This window comes from Muscardinus avellanarius, assembly GCF_963383645.1.
Source record: "Muscardinus avellanarius genome assembly, chromosome: 16".
NCBI classification, from domain to species: Eukaryota; Metazoa; Chordata; class Mammalia; order Rodentia; family Gliridae; genus Muscardinus; species Muscardinus avellanarius.
In genome coordinates, this window is record NC_137802.1 from 23,104,696 (window position 1) to 23,130,576 (window position 25,881).

Sequence of the window (25,881 nt, forward strand, 5' to 3'; positions counted from 1 at the left end):
ACCAAATCAGCTCCACTCTGACAGCCGGGCACACACACGTGGTTGTCATGTCTTAAAGCTCACTTTTTCTGTCCCAGGGACATTTCCATGCCCTCCTTCAGACACACTGACACGGAGGAAGAACTCGCCCCCCGCCCCCTGCCCAGTTCAAGGGCCCCGGTGTTCTCTCGCTCTATCTGGTCTCTCCATTTCCTCATCAAATGGAGACCTTAGGAAAACTCCGCAGCAGCAAGCCAGGAAATATACTTCCCTTAAAGAAGCAATTTGAAAATTAAAACCCCCAAACAAGTACCTCAATAATTTTCAGATGCAGTGACTTTTTTTTCTTCTGCGTCCCCATGCTGGGCACAGAGGCGTCTCCAGGTGAGGTGCCTCTGCGGCTGGAGTGACTCTTTGCAAGGGCCAAGCGGCCCGACTTGCCCAGGTGGTCTGGGGCCAAGTCAGCACTCATCCAAGAGGCAGTCTCTGGCCAGGAACTCGGTGGCCTCCAGCTCCACACTGGACAGGAACCTCCTCATCTTCTTGTGGCAGTTGTAATCCAGGGTGGTGGTGTAGATGGTCTTGGGGCACTTGGGGTAGACGATGGTGGTGCTGAGGAAACGCGTGGGCTTGTGGCGGGGCTCGAAGCGCACCTCAGCCCTGTAACTGCGCCACGTGCAGTTGGGGATGCAGGTGATTGTCTGGCTGCAGGAGGCCACTGCCAGGCCCAGGGGCAGCTGCACGTCATCGATGAAATGCCGCTGGGAGTCATACTTGACCGAGGAAGTGTATCTAGGGGAGATAGCAGGCAGCATGAAGGGGCTCCTCTGAGCTGGGGCACAGGGTCCCAGCTGGGACCCTGAATCTCCATGAGGTGCAGAGATGTGCCTACGCCAGTGAGGAGCAGCTTGGGATTTGTGGAGCATTTAAACTGTGCCAGGTACTAGCCTTCAAATGACTTTACCCATGGGATCTAATTCAATCTTCTCAACAACCCTGCAAGTTGAGAAAAGCGCTGCAGAGATGCAGGGCGTGGTGCCTGAGCGGTGGAGCTGGGATTTACTTATCTGTGGTGCTGGGAATCAAACCCAGGGTCTCACCAATGCTGGGCAAACGCTCGACCACGGAGCTACTCCTTAGCCCAGAGCTGAGACCTCAGTGCTGCACACAGGCTCCAAGCTTACCCTCCCTGTACTTGCCGGCCGCGGCCTGGGTTCTGTTGACTCGTATAAGCACAAAGATTGACGTTCACACAAACACAAAATTTCCTAGTGTTGGGCCGGATGTGGTGGCGCACGCTTGAAATCCCTGCGCTTGGGAGGCTGAGACAGGAGGATCGCGCGGGTTCGAAGCCAGCCTCAGCTACTCAGTGAGGCTCTCGGCAACTTAGTGAGACCCTGTTTCCAAATAAAGTATAAAATAGGTCTGGGAGTATAGCCCCGAGGTAGAAAGCCCCGGGGTTCCACCCCCAGTACCACACACACACACAAAAAAATCCTAGTGTTCATTTCTCTGAAAGTGTTTCAGGTGCTAAGTGATCTGTGACTGTATTACAGGAAGAACTGGATTATACTGCTCCATTACTTGAGAGCACCTTCTCTGTCCCCTCAAGTGATCAATCAGGTCTTCAGTGAGAGGAGAAAAAACCCAGGACTCCCGAGTGCTGGTTCTGGAAGCTGGGCTGCCCAGTCCTAGCATTTTACACTGTCTGCTCTAGTCTTTGGATTGGAGACCTCCCAAACACAGGGACTCAGGGACCCAACCTCATGGGGAAAGCCAATTACAATCTGGCTTTTTATTAAATAAGTTACAATCTATGTTCCTCAGCTAACTTATTTTTTAAGTCCTTCTTTAGTAGTTTAGAAGTTAATTTTTTATGGATGCAGAACATCGATACACCTTACTGAATTATTACTGCAGATTCATAGATACTTAACTGTGTATAAGCATCACACTGACACACATCTAACAGCCCCTGACCCCAGTCGGGTGAGAGGCTGGTGGAAGCTAATGTCATAAAGTCATGTCCCCGTTTTGTAGGAAACACAAGCTCCACAGGAATAAAAAGCTAAACCACTCACCTTCAAACTGATGAACCCCTCTTTGTTCCACATCAAAGGGCCCTTTGTGCTCATGCAACTGAAACTCCAGCTATAAAACTACCAGCAACCCAAAGTAAAATTCCTTTCTCTAAAAAGACGTATCTTTCATGGAGCCTTCCATGAATCTTTGCCTCTAGATAATCCTGGATGAGGTCATTCCTAGAGAAAGAATGGCATCGGCCCAAGTGACATTCTAACATGAGATAAGGTTATAGCCCCTTGAAGAAAGGACATGCTGGGAATGGGGACAGCTCCTCAAAAATTAAATTTATAGTCAATAAAATTTTGAACATCCAATGGTCATGATATATGAATTGCATAAAGCAACTTGCAGAACTTTACATATCACATGATCTCATGTTTATTTTTTTAAAGTACCAATATATAGGGCCGGGCGTGTTGGCGCACGCTTATAATCCCAGCACTTGAGAGGCAGAGACAGGAGGATTGCACAGGTTTGAAGCCAGCCTCAGCTACTTAGTGAGGCTCTCAGCAATTTAATGAGACCGTTTCCAAATAAAAAATATAAAATAGGTCTGGGGGTATAGCCCAGAGGTAGAAAAGCCCCTGGGTTTCACCCCTAGAACCATAAAAAAAAGAAAAAAAAAGTACCAATGTATTTGATTGGTTAGAATCCAGGGGGAAATCCAGGAGTACCCACCAAACTGCTAATAGTATTTGGCATATTTTCACAATTAACTTTTATTTTAAATAACAAGTCGCCACGTTGTGAATAAAATATGAAAACTTAAGAAATAAAACCAGGGCCTGCTATATTTACCTTACTTCCTTTGGTGGTAAGGGGTCAAACTCCACACCTTCGCCAAAGGACAGGGGACACAGCCTTGGTGAGCAGCCGGCAGTCAAGGTGCTGGGAAGAGATGCTGGGTTCTTCCAGGACAGAGAAGAAGGTGATTAGAGCTACTGCAGGCCAGCGGGTGACCCCACAGAAGGGAGCCCCTAGTTGATGGTCCCACTGTGACCCATGTCCCTCATCTTGGGTACACTGGGGATTGGCTGGCCCACATCTTGAGACGAGCACTGGACAGGGAGCCAGGACAGGAGGCCTGGGCTCAAAGCCCAACTGGATCATGAATATCCTCCGTGTGGTCAGAAGCGTCACGTCACATGCCCTGTGGCCTTACGTGCACAGCGGGGAGGTGCCCCTTTCCGCCACCGTGGTTTTGTGAAAGGCAGAAAGTAGGAAGCAGACTAAGCTCAGCGCAGGGATGGGGCCAGACTGGGCTGTTCCACCATGGCGGCAGTGTGGTGGGAAAGCCTCTGTGAACTGGAGCACTGGCTTCCAGAACCCTCAATTATGTGGCACCCACTCACATCGTCTCAGCAACACTCTCAAAAGGGAAAAAAAAAAAAAAGCTAACAGGGATTTTCACTTTATTTTTTGGTACAGGGGATTGAATCTAGAAGCAGTCTACCTCTGAGCTATGCCCATAACTATATATATATATATATATATATATATATATATTTTTTTTTTTTTTTTTTTTTTTTCCCCCGAAACAGGGCCTCACTAAGTTGATGAGACTCTCACTACTTGCTGAGGCTGTCCTCAAACCTATGATATTCCTCCCAAGCACTGGGATTATAAGCATTTTTTTTTTTTTGCTTTTGTGTGTGTGTGTGTGTGTGTGTGTGTGTGTGTGTGTGTGTTTGTATGTGTAGTACTGAGGATTGAACCCAGGGGCATTATAGCCCCAAGCTATACCCCAGCCCTATTTTTTATTCTTTATTTTGAAACAGGGTCTCACTGAGTTGCAAAGGGCCTCACTAAGTAGCTGAGGCTGGCTGTGAACCTGCAATCCTCCTGTCTCAGCCTCCCGAATGCTGGGAGTACAAGTGTGCGCCACCATGCCTGGCTCACTGGGGATTTTTAAAAACTGAAGATCCAGTCCTACTTCTCTGCCTCCTTCACTCGGAGGCTGTCAGATTCAAACTTGTCCAAGACAGAGGTGCTTCAGTGGTGAGAGGAACATAGACACTGCCCTTCACTACCCAGAGGGCTGGAGGCAGCGGAGCGCAGTCTTCCTGGAGGCCAGCAGTGCTGATTCACTAGGGAGACCCTCCAGGAAGCAGTCACACAGGGAGCTGGAACCAAGCTTCTGTGTTCCCCGGGAAAAGAAAAGCACAGTGCAGAGTTTGACCTCAGCAGCCCGCTGATCCCAGTTTTCCAGGATCTGTCATTTTCCTTGCCTCATTTGAGAGAAGGACCTACACTTAAACCGGGTCTAGAGGTGCCACCCCAGGTCTTCCAGGACAGAGGAGGAGACAAACATTTCTAGAATCCTTACTGTATTCCCAGAACCAGGTGTGGATGGTGGGGTGTAGGAGAGAACTGTAAAGCCAAAGAGGACCGCGCAGGGAGAGACAAAGGGTCCTGGAGGCTCCTGGGCATGGACGAGAGTTTGGTAAGCCCAAGCTGGGGAGGGGCATGGTGGAGGGGGTGCAGGCAATGGTTGCTGCAGACCTTCTGGAAGTCAGCCTACAAACAGTGGCAGAGGGCTCTGCTCTGCCCCAGCTCTCCCCACAGCAGGGGCACCTCCCAGGCAGTCCTGGGGCGTGTGATGGTGCAGCCACCTCGAGGAGGTGGGTGCTCTTCCACACAGCCTTCTCCCAGGAATCCACACAGCAGGCACTTCTGCCTCTGCAACTTTGCTCTTCCACCCCTGCCCGCCTGACAGACTCCCCAAGCACCCACCTTGCTTCCTGTGCAGGGCAGGGATGGCAGGGGTTGTAACAGATCTGCCCACGTGGGGTCACTGGAGAATGGGAACTAAACCACAGTCTGGGAAGCCTCAAGGAAGGCTGCCCAGAGGAGGTGACACGAGCTGGGCACTGAAGGGCCAGCAGGATGTTGAGGGGAGAGGTGGGAGGCCACGCAGCCAGGTGAGAAGCAGCTCTGAGGCGCTGATCTGCGTGTGGCCTGTGGTCAGGGTCGCGTGGAGGACCAGGCAAGAAAGGGCAGATGTGGAGGGCTCTGAAGGCCACACTGAAGCCAGCACTGCCTTGGAATGGGAATGAGGGGGCGTCCCGAGGGCTCCGAGGGAAAGAGAGAGGGCCAAGAGGCCCAGGGGCCATCACTGCTCCAGAGGGGACACCGCCTCGGCCAGCGTGGTGGCTGCGACAGGGGGACTGCAGGATTGAGGCCAGCCTCAGCAACCTAGTGAGACACTGCCTCAAAACAAAAACAGCACTGCCACTAACTACTTCTCTGCGGGGCAGTGGGTGGGGAAAGCTGCTCCTGCTTTGACTCTGGCTGTAAGGAGGATGTGGCCTCCCGAGTTGTAGGTAAAAGGAAAACACTAACATCTGAGAGACTCCTGAGGCAAAACAGACCCGGTGACGTCTCTTCGTGTTCAAGTTTTAAAGTAAAAAGATGAAAAGATCCTCCTCCCACCTCTTGGGTGCCGGACACTCAGTGGGTCAGGTGCTCAGGACAAGGGGGCCACCAGGAGGCCAGAGGCTTAAGGGGACTCTTCTCGAGAGTCCCCGAGGCCAGGCCGGGATGGGGAGCACGGAGGACGCCGGGAGGCAGGCCTCTGGGGCGGCCGCCTGGGGTGGGCTGAGCGAGGGGCTGGGCCCTGGCTGGGGAGGCTGGCGAGCCCTGCCGGCCCCCGGCCGCCCCGCCCGGCAGGAACGTGGCCGAGCCGCAGCCTGGCAGCGCCGGGGCCGCCACCTCGAGGGGCGGGGAAGCGGCCGCCTCTCCCCGGCTCCCGCGCCTCCAGGCGAGGACATTTTTCCAGCCACCGGCTCCAGCTGGCCAGGCCCGCGCTCCCGCCCCGCGCCGCCGAGCGGGAGGCCCGGGCAGCGCCGGCGGGGGAGGTCCGGGGGCCACTCACCGGGGCCGCGGGGGTCGCCGCCGCGTCGGGCTCCAGCGCCCCGGGGCCGGGGGCGCGCTCCGCCCCGCCGCCCCCCGCCGCCGCGAGCCCCCAGTGGCTGGGGCTGGGGCTGGGGGGCAGCCCGGAGTCCGGGCTGTCCAGGACGCCGTCGCCCTTCTTCTTCGTGTCCACGAGCTCGGGGACATCCTGCAGGCTCAGCCGGCCCACCATGGCTGTGCGCGAGGCCGGCGGGGGCGACAGGCGGGCGGGGGCGCTGCCCTCAGGGCCGCCCTCCCGCCCCGCAGCCCGCGCGGTCCCGGCCTCGGCGGCCACCGCGCGCCGGCCCCGCCCCCGGGCCCCGCCCACGCCGGCCCCGCCCCCGCCGGCCCCGCCCCCGCCGGCCCCGCCCCCGCCGCAGGCCCCGCCCCGCCGAGCTTCCCGAGCGCCAGGCCCCCAGCGCAGCCCGGCCGCCGGTGGGCGCCGCACCCCTCTCGCGCCCCGGCCGGCGGCCCGCTGACCCCTGTCCTGTCCCGGCGGAGCCCGGGAGACACCAGTGTTTCCACACGGGCGGGCCAGGGGGCCAGCAGAGCCCAGCCTGCAGAGGCCTGGGGAGCGAGCAGACAACTGGAAATTATTAATAGTTAATGCACTTCGTATGGCTGCAGCGGCCTGTTGGCGCGGCCAGCCCGACGCTGGCTCTCACGTCTGCCCCAGAGGAAAAACGACCCACTTGTTACTCCTCGGGCTCCCGGGGGCCGGTCACGCCCCCGCCCAGCGCTCAGGCCGGGAGCCCTGCGCGCTCACACTGACCTCCAGCAGGACAGGTCAGTTCGCCGGCTGCTCACCTGCTGCCTCGGGGCCGCGCCACAGCTTCGCACTCCTAGGAAGTTTTGGCCTGGAGCCCTCTAAATGGGATCTCTTAAAGCAAAACCGTCTGAGGACGGCTCCCGTCGCCTTCGCTGACAGAGAAGCCTTCCGGTTTGGGAACGCATTTGGTAGATGCCGGCCAGAGAGCCGGGCTCTTCCCAATCCAGCGCTGTTTTACTTAGCGATGTCCACGATCAGCAGTAAAGATAGAAAGTTGCCACCCTTCCCTGGGACTCCAGTGGGTCCTCAGCTGAGGGCCTGGCGCTGGAGCCTCTGACAGGCCTCCACAGCAGGCGCCAGCTCTGAGGAGCCCTCTACGCCGGGCCAGGGCACCTCCTGGCTCTATGTGGTGGCCCCCAATGGCACCCTGTCCACCTCCTTGCAAAGACAAAGGCATGTATATTTATTTGGTGGTACTGGGGATTAAACCCAGAAACATTCTACCTCCAAGCTACTCCCCAGCCCTATTTTCTTTTTATTTTGAAACAGGGTCTTGCTAAGTTGCTGAGAGCCTCGGTAAATTGCTGAGGCTGTCCTCAGAACTGCAACAGTACTGGTGTGTGCTACCATGTCCAGCCAAACAGAAATTTAAGGCAGATCTTTTGGCAGAGTTCAGTCTTCTTTCTCTCTCCCTATCGTTTTCATGGAATGAAACAGAGAGGGACTGACTTGTCCCAAGTCACACACCTGACACAGGTAGCATGCTATGAACAGGAAGCTTGGATCCCCCTCTGCACAGGAAATACAACCTGGTGCATGCCTGTGTGCTGCGAAGTCCATTCACTAATTGCATTTGGGAATGGATTGCAAAATCCACAGCGCACAGTACTGGACAAAATGCTACCGCAGACATTCTCCTCTGCCGCGCCTGGTGATCCCGACATCTGCATACCCCAAGCTGTGCCCCATCCCAGGGAATCAGAAGAGGAATCTGGTTCTGGGGTTGTGAAAGGTGGTTTGTTGACAATGGAAGCACTCAGCTCAGTGAAGGGAACTTGTCTGCCAGATATTCCCAGGTAGATCCCCAAAACGATTCCCCAAGCCTGACCAGATTATGAAAGGTGTCCAGGAAGATGGTGGTTGCTCTTTAAGGACATCAGCGTGGCCGAGGGGGACAAGGCTGAGGCAGTTTAATGCACTAGGCCACCCAGCCATTCTCTAAGTGTGGCTGTGGTGGGGAGCTTGGGAAGTATCTCCACCTAGATCCATGGACACATGGGGCCTGGGAGAACTCCTCTCTTCCAAGGAGAATAATTCTCCTCTTCCTCCTCCTCCTGTACTGGGGACCTACGAGTACTCTACCTCTGAGCTACACTTTATTTTACGTTTTTTTTCCCCCCCAGTACTGGGGAAGGAACCCAGGGGCATTCTACCTCTGAGATATACCCCCCCGCCCTATTTTTTATTCTTTATTTGGTAACAGGATCTCACTGAGTTGCAAAGGGCCTCACAAATTAGCTGAGGCTATCCTCAAACTGTCCTGTCTCAGCTTCCCAAAAGCAGGGATTACAAGCATGCACCATTATGCCTGGCTCATTATTTAATTTAATTTAATTAATTTATTTTTAAACAGGGTTTCTCTGCCAGGCATGGTGGCACACACTTGTAATCCCTGCTTTTGGGAGGCGGAGACAGGAGGATCGTGCTGGTTTGAAGCCAGCCTCGCTGGCTTAAGAGACCCTGTTTTCAAATAAAAATATAAAAAATAGGTCTGAGAGTGTAGCCCGGAGGCAGAAGGGTTTCCAGGAACCTCAGTACCACAAAAAACAAACAAACAAACAAACAAACAAACAAACAAACAAACAGGGTTTGTCTAGGTTGCTGAGTCTTACTACGTTACTGAGATTGTCCTTAACCCTGTAATCTTCTTTTCACAGTCTCCCAAGTACTGGGATTACAGACGTGACCACCATGTCCAGCTCCAAGGGGAAATATGAAGGGTTTAGGTTACCCACATTCTGGCAGAAGATCCCTGGAGCTTCCAGCATGAGCAAAGGAGTATGAAGCAGCCAGCTTTGGGGTGTCCAGGTAGATCAGGGAATACCTTCGAGGGACCCCTTCCTTACTGGCACCGGGGCCATTCAGCAGCTGACCAAGGATTTCACAGAGGCTTCTGGGAGTAATAGCCATCAGACTGGACTCTGGAAGCATTCAAACACTGACCTCCCCCACTAAGAATTCTGATTCCCAAGAACCACCTCTCCCCGTGTGTGTGTGTGTGTGTGTGTGTGTGTGTGTGTGTGTGTGTGGTGTGCGTGCGCATGCGCAACTGGAAATTGAACCCAGGAGCATTCTGCTTCCTAACCTACGCCCACAGCTCTTTTTATTTTTTGAAACATGGTCTCACTAAGTTCTTGAGAGCCTTGCTAAGCTGCTGAGCTGTACTTGAACCTAAGATCTTCCTGTCTCAGCCTCCCAAGTACTGGGATTACAGGCATGCACCACCACACCCGGCTTCCCCTAACTCCTTTAAATAGAGACTGGATGGGCTTCCAGAACCCAGAGGACGTTCTCCAGGCTCAGGAAAACTGCCCAGGAACTCCCCACACATAAGTTGGAGGACCACCATGGCTTCCTTCCTTCCAAGTCTGCTCAGCACTGATACAAGCAAAAAAACCAGAGAAGCTTGAAGAGAAAGCCAGTGCCAAGACTCACTGATGGAGAAGCAAAAGCAGAACCACGGTCCCATACAGATCCCCAGGAACGCCCAGCTGTGCCCCACCGCTAAGCTTCAAGATTCAACTCATTGCCTTCCTGGTGGGATGAGCCGAGGTGTTCTTACAACAGGAGCTAGCCAACTGCAACCTGCCCAGGCACCCTTCTGGGGGAGAGAGACTGGGGTTTCCTTTGTAAGCACATGGTGTTTCCACAGTCCTGAGCAGGAGTTCAAGCTGCAGACCTACGATAGACCTTATGAAGAGCTCAGCACCTCGAGTCCTCACCTGACAGCTCGAAGGCATGCCTGGAGAAGGTGATCAGTTCTCTGCTTCCCTCCTGGCCCAGCTGTGGAGACAGGCCTCCTGAGGAAGAGCACAGGTGCCCCTAGAAACAGGGTGAATTATGTAAAGCAAGCCTGGCCCACGGGAGCCCCGGAGCCTGCATCAAGACTGGCCTCATCTCAGAGTTGTCCTTGGGGTGAGGGGCAGGCATCCCCAGGCTTGGATCACAGAGGCACCGCGTCCTCACGGGACTTGGCGTCTGTCCTGTGGCCCTCTCCCAGAGGAACAAATGTGGTTTAACAATGGACGCCAGTGCTGCGTTTTTGTTTTTTTCTGCACTAAATTACACTAATGGTCGAATGGGAGTTAAGTCAGACAAGAACAGGACGGGATCCCTCACGGCTGCTGCTTATTTTTGTAGAACAGCCTGTCTTCAGTAAACCCAGCCAGACGGGATTCAAAACACTCCCAGCCCAGCCTGCTGGCCAGCGCCAGCACCACAGTACCTTGCAGACCCCAGCCACATTCCCAGGCTGCTATGTGGTGCAGATGTAGTATAAGCCTCACTATTGAGTCAGGTTCCCTCTTTCCTTTATATGTAACCATGTCAGCCAAATGCTTTAAAAAAAAATAGAATTTAGCTGGGCACGGTGGTGCAGGCCTGTAATCCCGGTAATTACAGGCCTGTAATCCCTTGAGTTCTCCAAAGATAAAGATTTGAAACAAGTAAGTTTTCTGTCTTCCTACAAAGCTGGTTTTCAATAAAACCTATTTGGCTAACTGGGTATGGTGGTACAAGCTTGTAATCCCAGTACCGGCTGAGACAGGAGGATCAAAGGTTCAAGGCCAGCCTCAGTAATTTAGTGAGACCCTGGTTCCAAATATAAAATATAAAGGGCTGAGAATATAGCTCAGAGGCAGCAAGTCTCAGTACCACACACACACAATTTAATTTTGTTCCTTAAGTATTTGAAGATTAAAATTTTGAGTTTTGGTGGGTTTTTTGTTTTGTTTGTTTTTGCGGTACTGGGGATGAAACCCAGGGACATTTTACCTCCGAGCTATACCCCCAGCCCTATTTTTTTTTTATTATTCTTTATTTTGAAACAGGGTCTCACTGGGTTGCGAAGGGCCTCACTAAGTAGCTGAGGCTGTTCAAGAACCATGATCCTCCTGTCTCAGCCTCCCAAATGCTGGGATAACAAGTGTGCGCCACCACAAGTTTTGTTCTTTAAAATGTCACTGGGTGAAACTGTTACTACATAAGCAAGAGGCTAGGCTCTACCACTCTGCTCCACAAATACTGAGTCAAATTGGCAGGAAAACAGGTTCTTTTTTGGTTTTGTTTTTTTGTTGTGGAGGAATGAGGATTGAACACAGGGGTATTATGCCTCCAACCTATATCCTCAGACTATCCTCAGACTTTTTTTTAATACATATAATTTGAAACAGGGTCTCACTGTTTTGCTGAGAGCCTTGCTAAGTTGCTGAGGCTGGCCTTACACCTGTGGTCTTTCCATCTTAGTCTCCCAAGTACTAGGATTACAGGAACGCATCACCAGACCCAGACAAATAGGTGTTTTTTGTTTTGTTTTGTTTTTTGCGGAACTGGGGGTTGAACCCAGGGGCATTCTACCTCTGAGTTACACTCACAGCCCTATTTTTTATTCTTTATTTTGAAACAGGGTTGCCTCACGAAATAGCTGACACTGGCTGTGAACCTTTGATCCTCCTGTCTCAGCCTCCCCGGTACTGGGATTACAAGCGTGCGCCACCATGGCCAGTGAGCCAGATAGGTTTTATTGAAAGCCAACTTTGAAGGAAAACAGAGCTTACTTGTTTCAAATCTCTGTCTTTGGAGAACTCAAGGACAAGGGAAGCTTTTATAAAAGAAGATGTGGAGCTGAGCGTGGTGGTGCACGCTTGTAATCCCAGCCTTTGGGAGGCTGAGACAGGAGGATCACGGTTCGTGGACAACCTCAGTTACTACTAAGAGAGAGGCCCTGTGCAACTCAATGAAACCCTGTTTCAAATTAAAGAATAAAAAATACGTCTGGGTGTGTAGCTTGGAGGTAGAAATGTCCCTGAGTTCTATCTCCAGTACCACAAAAAAAAAAAAAAAAAAAAAAGGAGCCAGGCATGGGTACCACCAAAACAAACAAACAAACAAATAAATAAATAAGAAATAAGATAGGGCTAGAGATGTAGTTTGGAAGTAGAGTGAACCCCTGAGTTCAATCCCTAGAAACATAAATTATATATATATAATTTACATATATGTATGCACACATACACACACACACACACATATATATATATATATATATTTTTTTTTTTTCTTTTTGCAGTATTGGGGATGGAACTCAGGGGGATTCTACCTCCAAGATACACTCCCAGTCCTATTTTTTATTCTTTATTACTTATTTATTTATTTATTTTGGTGGTACTGAGGATGGAACCCAGGGGCCTTCTACCTCCGGGCTATACTCCCAGACTTATTTTATATTTGGTAACAGGGTCTCTTAAGCCAGCTGAGGCTGGCTTCGAACTTGCAGGATCCTCCTGTCTCAGCCTCCTAAGCGCAGGGATTACAAGTGTGCGCCACCACGCCTGGCTTATTCTTTATTTTTGAAACAGGGTCTCACTGAGTTGCAAGGGGCCTCACTACCTAGCTGAGGCTGTCTGCGAACCTCAATCCTTCTGTCTCAGCCTCCCAAATTCTGGGATTACAAGTGTGCACCACCATGCCCGGCTAAAATTATATATATAAAATAAATCTGTCATGGTCAATAAAGGAGGAAACTGAATGGCCCCAGGTGGTAGTACAAACCAGTAACTCCACCTACTCAGGAGTCTGAGACAGGAGTATCACGGGTTTGAGGCCAGCCTGGGCAACTTAGCAAGACCCTGTTTTAAAATAAACTAAAAAAACCAAACACAAAAGGCCAGTTGTGGTGGTGCATGCTTGTAATCCCAGTACTTAGAAGGCTGAGACAGTAGGATCACAGGTTTGAAGTCAGCCTCAGCAACTTAGCGAGACCCTGTTTCCAAATAAAATATAAAATAGGTCTGGAGGTGTAACCCAGAGGTAGAAGGTCCTTGGTTCCATCTCCAGTACACACACACACACACACACACACACACACACACACACACATTAAAGGGCTGGGAATGAGGCTTAGTGATAAAGAATCCTAGGATTCAGTCCCTAATATCCCTACAGAGAGAGAGAGAGAGAGAAATAGCACAAGCAAGACCTGCCCTACCCCAGCACAGCCTGTGTGAGGCTGTACACTGGCGTAGGTCAGGTCAGTGAATAGCCCTGGGTCCCTGGGACTCACCCAGGTGGCAAAGAACCAAAGGGATACCAAAGTTCTGGCCTGACAATTTCAGAGCTAAGCCGCTGAGGGAGCAGGCCGGCTCCTTCTCTGACCCCTCAACTGGGCCATCACCTTTGGCTGGAGCGGTGGGGTCTGGTCAGGCCCAGCTGGTGACACTGGCCCAGATCTCAGTGCAGCTGGCGTGGGCCGGGCCAGCGCGCCGTGGGGCCCTGCAGTGCCCTAAGGCATGCTCTACCCGTGCCCCACTGCCGGTGCTCTGAGATCTGATTCTCCCAAATGCTCCCTGGTTGCACTGAAAGGGCCTCTCCTTGGCCTCTGCAAAATAAAACCAGATGAGATTTTGAAAAAAAGCTGGGGCACATGGCCGCCTTGGAAGTGTGTCAATTCACTTGTACTCCTGGCTCTGTTCTACATATTCAGATCAGATGAAGACTTGCAAACCAGAAAAATAGCCCTGGGTTGAGCAACTGGAATTCAAACCCTTGGCTCCTCAGTTAAAAGCATGATAGGTTCATGGGGCGTCAGGACCACCTGAAGATTTGGGTCAGCACAGTATGGTGGTACACATCTGTAATCCCAGGACTTGGGAGACGGAGACAGGACGATCACAGGTTTCAGGTCAGCCTCAGCAACTTAGTGAGACTCAGCAACCTAGCAAGCCTCTGTTTCAAAATAAAATGTTTTTAGTTAAACCTTGAGGGGGAAAAAAAGGCTTTTATCCCCAAGTATCATGTGTGAACCTACAACACCCTGACTTCTTTCTCTCCTCCTTGATTGTACAAATAACCCTGAGCTCACCTCTTAGAACTGGCTTTAACCTTTTGCTGCAGTGGCTGCTCTGCCACGTGCATATACATGACGTTGTACGTTGCATACACCCTTGGACTTGGGTCCCACAGTTTGGTCCCCTCCCCAGCTATGCCTTTATTTATTATTGATTGATTGATTGACTGCGGTACTGGGGATAGAGCCCAGGGGCATTCTACCTCTGAGCTACACCCCAGCCCTATTTTTTATTTTGAAACAGGGTCTCAGTGAGTTTCAAAGGGCCTCACTAAGTAGCTGAGGCTGTTGGTCAACCATGACCCTCCTGTCTCAGCCTCCCCAGTGCTGGGATTACAAGCATGAGCCACCCCAGCTACGCCTTTATATGACAAGCTAGTGACCTGCACAAATAGAGACACAACTTCTTTTTTTTTTTTTTTTTTTTTTTGGTGGTGAGGGTGGAACCCAGGGCCTTTTCTACCTCCAGGCTATACTCCCAGGCCTATTTTATACTATATTTGGAAAAAGGGTCTCACTAAGTTACTGAGAGCCTCGCTAAGTAGCTGAGGCTGGCTTTGAACCTGAGTGATCCTCCTGTCTCAGCCTCCCAAGCGCGGGGATTACAAGTGTGCGCCACCACGCCTGGCTTTGAGACACAACTATTTTATCTTTTGCCAGGCATTGCTTCTGCTGGTGCAGTGTTGTACAGGTCTCTGTAAAAAAAGTCCTTCCTGTCTCAGCAGCCAATCAGCTTATAGTTTTTTATTTTATTTATTTTTGGTGGTACTGGGGTTCCTGGAAACCCTTCTACCTCTGGGCTACACTCCCAGAACTATTTTTACTTTTTTTTTTTTTTTAATTTTGGAAACAGGGTCTCTTAGGCCAGTAAGGCTGGCTTCGAACCTGTGTGATCCTCTTGTCTCCGCCTCCCAAGTGTGGGGATTATAAGCATGCGCCACCACGCCTGGCTATAGTTTATTTTTTTCTGGGTTGTTTTTTTTCTTTATAATCAAGGTGTGGAAAAGTTCTAGGTTCAATTGAAGCTCTGGATGTAAAAACACAATGGAGACTTTTTTCAGTGATAAAATTTGCATATTTGTATTTCAATAATGCAACTAAAACTTGATGTAAATTTCCCCTTTTCTCCTTGTTTGGCTTAATGAATATCATTTATTCAGTATGGAATCTTTATACTATATGATTCATGTATTAAGAATAAATGTACATTAAATATTGGTAAAAAATAATAAATAAAATAAGGCTGGGATTTGGCTTGGTGTGAAATGCCTCTGGGTTCAATCCCAGTAACACACACACACACACACACACACACACACACACACACACAGAGGGAAGAAAGAAGGAGGGCAGGAGGGAGAGAGAAAGAATAAAGAAAAGGAAAAAAAGATTCAGGTCAGCAGGGGCTGCCTGCAAAGGGGTGGAGGAGAAGGACCCTCCTGGGCAGCCAATTTGCTCCACAAAATGACATCTGCCATCTGCCCTGCTCTGTCTTTCCCAGGAGGCCCAGCCCCTTAAAAAGGCATTCTTCTTCTACTCCAAAATTGAAAGCAGAGTTCCATGCAGGCAAGGTTTTTAGCCATGTACTGCTGGAAGCTTCCTTTTTTAATCTGTTCTGGAGAATGAACTCACGGGCATCCTACCTCCAAGCTACAGTGCCCCCTCACAGGGTCTCACTAAATATCTGAGGCTGGCCGTGAACCTGCGATCCTCCTGTCTCAGCCTCTCAGGTACTGGGATTACAGGCATGCGCCACCACACATACTTGCTGATGAGATTCACAGGACTTTTTTTTTTCTTTCTTTTGGCTTTGGGAGTGGAACCCAGGGTCATTCTACCTCCAAGCTACACCCTCAGCCCTATTTTTTATTCTTTAGTTTGAAACAGGGTCTCACTGAGTTGCAGAGGGCCTCACTAAGTAGCTGAGGCTGTCTGCGAACCACGATCCTCCTGTCTCAGCCTCCCGAATGCTGGGATTACAAGTGTGCACCACCACGCCTAGGAAATAAATACCCTTTTAAGTTTCAAATCACTCTCCCTTCCCCTAGCCAGGTTTATTATTATTATTATTATTATTATTATTATTATTAATTATTTTGCAGTACTGGGGATGGAACCCAGAGGCATTATACCTCCAAGCTACACGCTCGGCCCTAATTTTTAGTCCTTTTATTTTTGAAATAATAAACTCACTGAGTTGCAAAGGGCCTCACTAAGTACTGAGGCTTCTGTGAACCGTGATCCTCCAGTCTCTGCCTCCTGAATGCTGGGATTACAAGCATGCACCCCAACGCCTGGCAGGTCTATTCTTCTGACACCCTTGTAATCCTAATACTTGAGAAGGTGAGACATGAAGATAACAGATTCAAGGACAGCCTTAGCAATGGACTGAGACTCTCATCAACCTAGAAAGATCCTGTTTCAAAATCGAAAAATAAAAAAGGGCTAGGGGTGTAGCTTGGCGGTAGAATACCCCTGGATTCAACCCCCACTAATGCGTACACTCAGAATCTTAGGTTCTGAACGCAGAGAGGTTTACCTGACCTGGGAATGTTGGGAGTGCCCACGTTCAGCTCCAACTACGTCCCACAAAACAAATATTAAACATCACTAAATCCCATCTTGGCAACTCGAATTTTAAAGACTGAAAGATGGCCTCTGCTAACCAGGGATGTCAGCTAACCTCAGCATCCAGGACTGCATGACAAGCTTTGGGGGCTTGCAGGTTTGAGCCCAGCCTGAGCAGCTTGTCAGACCCCCAGAAACTTAGCAAGACCCTGTTTCAAGATAAAAAATAAAAATAAAAAAGATTGGGTAGCCAGGAATGGTGGCACATACTTGTAATCTCAGTACTTGGGAGAATGAGACAGGAGTGTCACAGGTTCTCAGCCACTTAGTGAGGCTCTCTGTAACTTAGTGAGACCCTATTTCAAAATAAAAAAATAAAAATAGGACTGGGGATGTAGCTGAGAGACAGAATGCCCCTGGGTTCAATCCCCAGCACTGTAAAAAAAAAAAGAGGCTGGGGGTGTGGCTCAGGGATAGATGCTTCTGGGTTCAATCTCTAGGAACACACACACACACACACACACACACACACACACACACACACACACAAAACAAACAAAACAAAAAAAAAAAAAGGAAAAGGCTGCCACTAGCAGGATGTATTGTAAACAGAAGTTCTAGAATATCAGACATCAAGCCAGGTATGATGTACACGCCTTCCAAGAAATATCAGTACTTGAGAGGCTGAGACAAGAAGAGTACAGGTTTGGGGCCAGCCTCAGCAATTTAATGAGACCCTCAGCATTGTAGTGAGACCTTGTTTCAAAAAGGGGGGAGGGCTGGGAGTGTAGATCAGAGGTAGAATGCCCCTGGTCTCAATTCCCAGTACTCATCCCCCCAAATAGAGTATCAGACATCCTCCTCCTCAAAAATAACTTCAGTCTCTCTCTCTCTCTCTCTCTCTCTCTCTCTCTCTCTCTCTCTCTCTCTCTCTCTGTCTCTTGTGTGTAAAAAAACTCAAGTTGAGCCAGGCGTGGTGGCGCACGCTTGTAATCCCTGCGCTTGGGAGTCAGAGACAGGAGGATCGCGCTGGTTCGGAGCCAGCCGCGCTGGCTTAAGAGACCCTGTTTCCAAATAAAAATATAAAAAAAAAATAGGTCTGGGAGTGTAGCCCGGAGGTATAAGGGCTTCCAGGAACCCCAGTACAAAAAAAAAAAAAAAAAAACCTCAAGTTGAGCTGGGCATGGTGGCACACGCTTATCATCCTAGTTCTTGAAAGGCTGAAACAGGAGGATCACAGGTTCACTGTCAGCCTTAGCAACTAGTGAGGCCCTCTGCAATTTAGAGACCCTATTTCAAAATAAAAATTAGAATAGGACACCGGGCGTGGTGGTGCACGCCTGTAATCCCAGCATTTGGGAGGCTGAGACTGGAGGATATTGGTTCGTGGACAGCCTCAGCTACTTAGTGAGGCCTTCTGCAACCTGTTCCCTCGAGGGCTTGATGTGTGTCAGGCAGTGTGTAAGCACCCCAGCCTAGTAGAGGGAGGGAGGTGAAGCCCAAGGGAGATTCCTGGAGGCTGTGGAGCCTGAGTTCCACCATAACAAATAGGCAGGGAAGCTGGGCATGGTGGTACACACCTGTAGTCTCAGTACTTGGGAGGCTGAGACAGTAGCATCATAGGTTCAAGGACAACTTCAGCAAGTAGTTGAGACTCTCATTAACCTAGCAATATACTGTTTAAAAAATAATAATAGAGCCAGGCGTGGTGGCACACACTTGTAATCCCAGTACTTGGGAGGCTGACACAGGAGGATTGCAGGTTTGAAGCCAGACTCAGCAACTTAGTGAGACCCTGTTTCTATATAAAATATAAAAAGTAGGTCTGGGGGTGTGTCCCAGAAGTAGAAATCACTTGGGTTCCATCCCCAGTACCACACACACAAATAATAATAATAATAATAATAATAATAATAATAATAATAATAGGGCTAGGGGTATAACTTAGAGATGGAATGCACCTGAATTTAATCCCCAGCACCAGAAAAGAAAAAAAAAAAAAGGAAGAGAAGAAATAAAAAAGAATAAAGAAGCCAGGCGTGATAGTGCATGCTTTTGATAGTGCATGCTTGTAATCCCAGCATTTGGGAGGCTGAGAGAGGAGAATTACAGTTCGAGGACAGCCTCAGCTACTTAGTGAAGCCCTTTGCAACTCAGTGAGACCCTGTTTCAAAATAAAGAATAAGCCGGGCATGGTGGCACACACTTTTAATCCCAGCATTTGGAAGGCTGAGACAGGAGGATTGCACAGGTTTAAAGCCAGCCTCAGCTGGCTTAAGAGACCCTGTTTCCAAATAAAATATAAAATAGTTCTGGGAGTGTAGCCCAGAGGTAGAAAATCCCCTGGGTTCCATCCCCAGAAACACACACATACACACACACACACACACACACACACACACGCACACACACAGTAAGACTGGGGGTGGAGCACAAAGGTAGAATGCCCCTGGGTTCCATCCCCAGTACCACAAAGAAGAAGAAAAATGAGAAGGAGAAGGAGAAGAAGGAGAAGGAGAAGGAAGGAGAAGAAGAAGAAAAAAGAAAAGAAAGAAAAAAGAAATAGGCAGGCAGAAGCTGGGCGTGGTGACACACTCTTGTAATCTCAGTACTGGGAGGCTAGACGGGAGGATTGCAGGTTTGTGGCCAGCCTCAGGAATTTAGCAGGACTACCAGCAACTTAGTGAGAACCTGTTTCAAAATAAAAATAGATCTGGGGTGTAGTTCAGAGGTAGAATGCCCCTGGGTCCAATCCTCAGCAACACACACACAAAAGCAGCCAGAGAACGGCAGAGGGCCTCACCGTAGGCAGGAGCGACAGTGCGGCTGGGAGCTCTGTGGCCCTTTGTTTATCACTGAGCAGCAGTAGACCCAGTCACCCTCTGCACCAAGCACCACCTCCTCCACAGCCATCCTTGGAGCGCCCAGTGGCCGCACATAGGATCGGCTCAGGCTGCCTGACCTGTGGGAACCAAGGCTGTGCTGGAATACAATTCCATTTCCCCAAGTTCACCTAGGACTCCGTGTTAGTTTGTTGTCTATCACTGTGACAAATACCTAAGAGAAATTATTTATTTTTATTTTATTATGGTGCTGGGGATTTTAATTTTGGTACTGGGGATTGAACCCAGGGACATTCTATCTCCAAGCTACACCTTCTGGCTCTTTTTGAATTTTGAAACAGAGTCTTGCTAAGTTACTGAGAGTGTCGCTAAATTGCTAAGGCTGGCCTTGAACCTGCGATCCTCCTGTCTCAGCCTCCCAAAGTGCTCTCTACTACAAAACTTTAAAAGTCTATAACAAATTCAGAAACTAAGAATGCAATCTAGCAAGGCATGGTGGCGCATGCATGTAATCTCAACATTTGGGAGGCTGAGACAGGAGGATTTGGATTCGTGGACAGCCTCAGTTACTTAGCGAGGCCCTTTGCAACTCAGTGAGACCCTGTTTCAAACTAAAGAATAAGAAATAGGACTGGGGCTGTAGCCCGGAGGCAGAATGCCCCTGGGTTCCATCTCTAGTATTGCAAAAAAAAAAAAAAAAAGAAGAAGAAGAAGAAGAAGAAGAAGAAGAAGAAGAAGAAGAAGAAGAAGAAGAAGAATGCAATTTATTATTTCTGTCACTTCTGCACCTGAGGACAGTGTAAAACTGCATACCTTCTGCTGCAGTCACGGGGAAGAGAGGAATACCCACTTTAATATCTGACTTTTACCTTACTACATATAGCAAGGGCTGCCATTATTTCACAAGAAGTGACCGAGCGTGTTCTGTAGAGCACCCACTGGAAGGAAGCTGTGAGCTTTTACTCAACAGGTCTTGAATAAGAAAGTTTTTTGCAAGACACAGGACACGTTGGGTCACATCTGTGCAATGAAAGCCAAAGCGAACTTCTGCTTACTGGTTCCTCACAACTACATCCTCTAGCTCGAGAAGCAGGAAAAACATCTAGGGTGCAAGAGCATGTGGAGAAGCGTGCACCCACACGCTGTCCTTGGGGGTGTTTCCTCACAACTACATCCTCTAGCTCGAGAAGCAGGAAAAACATCTAGAGCATGTGGAGAAGCGTGCACCCACATGCTGTCCTTGGGGGTGTGCCCAAACCTCCTCCACGTGTGTTCAGGAGAGAGCTAGCAACGTTTCAAATAGCTCACCCTTCATCTTCTTAAGTAAGAATACAGCAACGCTAGGAGCGTATCCTGCAAAAAAATGTGAGCACAGTAAGTATACAGAACTAGCCGGGCGTGGTGGCACACGCTTGTAATCCCAGAATTCAGAAGGCTGAGACAGGAAGATCACAGTTTGCAGACAGCCCCAGCTACTTAGTTCGGCCCTTTGCAACTCAGTGAGACCCTGTTTCAAATTAAAGAATAAACAATAGGGCTGGGGGTATAGTTAGGGAGTTTCATCCTCAGTACTGGGTTATATCCCCAGTACTCAAAAAAAAAAAAAAAAAAAAAGGTATACAGAACTAACAGAGAGCTTCATTGATTTTTCTTCTTTCTTTCTTTCTTTCTTTCTTTCTTTCTTTCTTTCTTTCTTTCTTTTTCTTCTTTTTGTACTGGGGATTGAACCCAGGGTCATATTACTTTTGAGTTATACCTTGAGCTCTGGTTTTTTTTTTTTTTTTTTTTTATGAAACAGGGTCTCCCTAAGTTGTGGAAGGTCTAAGTTGCCAAGGCTGGCCTCGAACCTGCAACCTTCCTGTCTCAGCCTCACAAGTAGTGGGACTACAGACCTGCGCCACTGCTCTCAGGAAGATTTCAGATTTTTTTTTTCCCCCCGGTACTGGGAATGGAACCCAGGGGCATTCTACCTCCGAGCTACACCCCCAGCCCTGTTTTTTATTATTTTGAAACAGGGTCTCACTGAGTTGCAAAGCTATTAGGTAGCTGAGGCTGTCCATAAACTGCAATCCTCCTATCTCAGCCTCCCAAGTACTGGGATTACAAGTTGTGTGTCAACACGCCTGGCTAAGATTTCAAATTTTAAAACCACATTTTCCTTTCATTCCCAATATGTCTCCTTTCTACCTAAAATTTTATTTCTTCTGTTCTACCTCAACAGGATTACTTATATACACCCCTGTGCCTGGGGATTGAACTCAGGGATGAGTTCAACTGAGCTACATCCCGACATTGTGTGTGTGTGTGTGTGTGTGTGTGTGTGTGTGTGTGTGTATGTGTGTGTGTGTGTGTGTGTGTGTGTGTGTCTGTCTGTCTGTCTGTCTGGGAATGGAACCCAGGGGCATTTAACCTCCAAGCTACACCCCCTGCCCTGCTTTTTTTTTTATTCTTTATTTTGAAACAGGGTCTCACTGAGTTGCAAAGGGCCTCACTAAGTAGCTGAGGCTGTCCACGAAACGCGATCCTCCAGTCTCAGCTTCCTGAATGCTGGGATCACAAGCGTGCGCCACCGCGCCCGGCTTACGTCTTTTCTTTTTTAGAGACAGGACTGCACTACATTTCTGGGGCTGGCCTTGAACTTGCACTTCTCCTGTCAGCCTTCTGAGAAGCTTCATTCCAGGTGTGCGCCTCCATGCCCAGCGCTGTTGCAGTGTTCTATACAGCAAGGGAACCTGAAGCAGCACAGTAAAAGCAATGGACACAGCCAGGCAGCCATGAGGAGGCCTTTGATCTTCTCTTTTGTATGGGGAACGGAACCCAGGGGTATTCTACCTCTGAGCGACACACCTCGACCTTTTCATCTTGAAACGGAGTCTTGCTAAATTGCTGAGGCTGGTCTCACATCTGCGATCCTCCTTCTCAGCCTCCCAAGTACCTATGTAGTACAAGGAGCCAGTTGGATGGAATGAGACTGAAGCCAAGTCCTGGCCCTGTTCCTTCCTAGTCACACAGCCTTGGGCCTCTGTGTTGTTTCCCTCTCTGAGCCTCCAGGCCTCACCCACAGATGGAGCTAATCACATCCACTTAACAGGGATTTTGTACTTGGGAGTCTGAGACAGGATTGCGAGTTCCAGGGCAGCCTCAGCAACATAGTAAGACTCTTAGCAACCTAGCAGGACCGCATTTCAAAACAAAATTTAAAAAAGGGCTGAGGGTATACACGGAAGGTACAATGCCCCTGGATTCAACCCCCAGTACCACAAAAACAAAACAGGGATTTCAATTTCATGAGCTGTAAGGAGGAGATGGAGTGGAATTAGAACATAGTAAACATTTCCCATTTCCTTCCCACTCCTCTCATACACCCCTAAGCCCCCCACCGCCAAACATATACAGATGACATGGAATCATCCAGACCCCCTGGAGATACATGGAGATGACATGGAATCATCCAGACCCTCTACTGGAGATAGAGCAAGCAGGCCAGACACAGGGGTCTGCAGCCAAGGCCCAGGGTTAAGCCAACCAGGAGGGAGCTCCCTCCACCGGCGGCCGCGAGGAAGCCAAGTGCGCTGGGCCTGGGTGTGAGGTTGTGTGGTGCCTCTGCGTGTGAGCGAGGAGTCTTTACACAGCGTGGGCCGTTTTCCTAGCTTCTGCCAGCGCTCCTCAGTTGCTGCTCCAGTGGGCTGCTTGGTGGGGAGGCTGTGGACCGCGGTCTCCTCCGCAGCCGGCAAGGCCCGTCCCGGAGGGCTGTCTTCCCTTTTCTGTCAGTGCAAAGCCACCCAGGCGCAAACGCTGGGGGTTCTTGCCACCGTCCCACCTGGCGCTATGGGAAGCTGCGGCACTTTTTGCAAATACTTTCCTTGGCCCTGGAGGTGGAGGGAAGTTTGTTGAGAAACTGTCCTTCATTTCTCACTTGTTGAAAAAGTCGCCAAACAGGAGGAGGCATGGAAACCGCCCATTCCCTCCATTACTGATCAGAAGCTACCAGAGCTCTCTGAGAAAACACTCCCAGGGGGCAGCACATTTAACACTTTTTACTTATTTTGTGGTGCTGGGGACCACAGCCAGGGCCTGTGTCTGGCAGGCAAGCGTTCTACCAATGAGCTGCAGCTCCAGCTCAACACCCTTTTTATTCTTTTTGTACTGGGGGTTGAGCCCAGGGGGCCTTTCATCTCTGAGCTACACCCCCAGCCTTTTAATTTTATTTACTTATTTATTTTTGTGGTACTAGGGATTAATATTGAGTCATTTTATCTCCAAGCTATATCCCCAACCTTTTTTTTCTTTTTCCAGAACCAAGGGGCATTCTACCTTTGAGCTCCACCTCAGCCCTAGTTAGGACAACGTCGTCGTCTTCTTCTTCTTCTTCTTCTTCTTCTTCTTCTTCTTCTTCTTCTTCTTCTTCTTCTTCTTCTCCTCCTCCTCCTCCTCCTCCTCCTCCTCCTCCTCCTCCTCCTCCTCTTCCTCTTCTCTTCTTCGTGGTACTGAGGGTGGAACCCAGGTTTTTTTTTTTTTTTATCCTTCGGGCTATATTCCCAGACCTATTTTATACTTTATTTGGAAACAGGGTCTCACTAAATTGCTGACAGCCTCACAAGTAGCTGAGGCTGGCTTTGAACCTGTGCGATCCTCCTGTCTCAGCCTCCCAAGTGCTGGGATTACAAGGATGTGCCACCACACCTGGCTCCCACCCCAGCCCTATTTTTTTTTTTTTTTGTGGTACTGGGAATGAAACCCAGGGGCTTTCTACCTCTGGGCTACACTTCCAGATCCATTTTATATTTATTTGGAAACAGGGTTTCACTAAATTGCTTGAGAGCCTCACTAAATAGCTGAGGCTGGCTTCAAACCTGCGTGATCCTCCTGTCTCAGCCTCCCAAGTGCTGGGATCACAAGCGATCGCCACCACGCCTGGCTCCCCAGCCCTATTTTTTATTCTTTATCTTGAAATAGGGTCTCACTAAGTTGTGGAGGGCCTAAGTATCTGAGGCTGGCCGCAAACTTGTATCCTTTTTCAGCCTCCCAAGTACTAGGATTACAAGTGTGCGCCACCAGGGTCTTGCTAGGTTGCTTATAGAGTCTCACTATATTGCTGAGGTCGTTCTCCAAGCTGTGATCCTCTTGTCTTAGCCTCCCAAGTGCTGAGATTGTAGGTGTGCTGCCACCAGGCCAGGTCATGCATATCATCCCACATTCTCAATGTAAGGTTGGGGCAGGGCCGAGAGCTAGGAGGTGGAGCCTGCGATTCCGGGGACCAGGCCTCCCGCCCCCGGAAGAAGGGGAGCAGAGTTCAGAGAGGACCCGGAGAGGGAGGGAGGCACTCTCCCGACCGCCACCGGCCCCCTCGGCCACGCGGGGGCTGGAGGTTGATCCCCCACGAATAAAGCCTCTCGTAACTTATTATGGATCTCGGCGTGTTTCTATGCTAATGGGGCACACCGCATTTCCACAATCTTACACTCAGAATCCCCAAAAGTGACTGAGAAAGCCAGGAAGGGATTTTACAGCCGAATACAGGGATTCCGCAGCTTTGGGAAATCTATACTTCTTTGAAAGACAACTATAAATTAATCCAGAGTCTGTGAGCCTCAGCCTTCCCAGTTAGGGGCTGCCTATGGCAAGATATTCTTGCTTAGTTTATGTTTTGGAAAATACAGGTTAAAAAGGGGAGGGGGTGCAGGTAAGAATTCTGTCCCTGTCAGGAGCAGCTGGATGAAGAGTTTGGCCTATAGACACGAGACACCGTATCTAAAGGAATTTTTTGGAAGGGCACTTTGGCAACCTTTGTGACCACAGGCAGCCCAGCCCACACCACTGGGAGGGAAGAAGTTGTCTTCTGGGCCTGAAGGTTATCCCTAAATGCTACGGAAACCAAAACCGCAGCTGCCAGGACAAGAGGAATCCAGAATGGAGTCTTTTCAAACTCTTGAGTAAGATGGAGACCACAAACATAACCTAAAAAGGCAAAGAGCAGCTATTCTGACACTCACTGCGGATGCAGCTTGCACACAGCAGGATGCGTCGCCACCTGGCTGCTTATTAACAGCCTGGGGAGAAGCCACTCCACGGGCTCTGCACCAACCTCTACACCTGCCCGCCTGCCTCTGGCCCCAGCAAATAACGCCACTTCACGTCCCCTACTCCGAGGCTTACAGAGCCACATACGCAACCTGGTGTTGCGTGACCTTGACGGTGTTGTTCGTTATAACCCCCTCTCTCAGATAGTGAACACGGAGACCCGAAGTATCAATGGCTGAGATCCAGGCTGCAGAGCAGGGCTTCTGGGCAGGTTCCCTTGCCGGCCGTTGTTTCTAAGGCACACACGCGTTCTGGGCCACGCTGGCTGCGCTGCCCGAGCCTGACCGTAGTGGGTTATAGGAAGTGCTTCTTCTTCATCAGACAGAGTCGGTGACAAGAATGAAAACTGGGTAATGTTCCTGAGTTTGCTGCAATAGATTTTCCACTGCTGAAAAGCACAGCGGGCTTCCCAAGGTTTTCCTGCAGAATGCTCGCCCGGTTAGGAGAGAATCGGGGTTAGCTTACTGTGTTCAGAAGAGGAATTACTCTGAGTCCGCGGGGAAGCAGGCTGTGACTGGAGACGGAAGGGCAAGTCCATAGGA

The 25,881-nt window shown here is 49.8% G+C and overlaps 1 protein-coding gene across 1 annotated transcript; it reads right to left on the reverse strand.

Annotated features, from left to right (window-relative positions):
• Positions 1–440: 440 nt before the first annotated feature.
• On the reverse strand, positions 441–6,148 carry RFLNB (refilin B; the record flags this gene model as incomplete). Its single annotated transcript, XM_080713385.1, has 3 exons — positions 441–771; positions 2,863–2,972; positions 5,939–6,148. The coding sequence occupies 3 exons, from the start codon at positions 6,146–6,148 to the stop codon at positions 441–443; spliced, it is 651 nt and encodes a 216-aa protein (XP_080569511.1).
• Between the last annotated feature and the right edge of the window lie 19,733 nt (positions 6,149–25,881).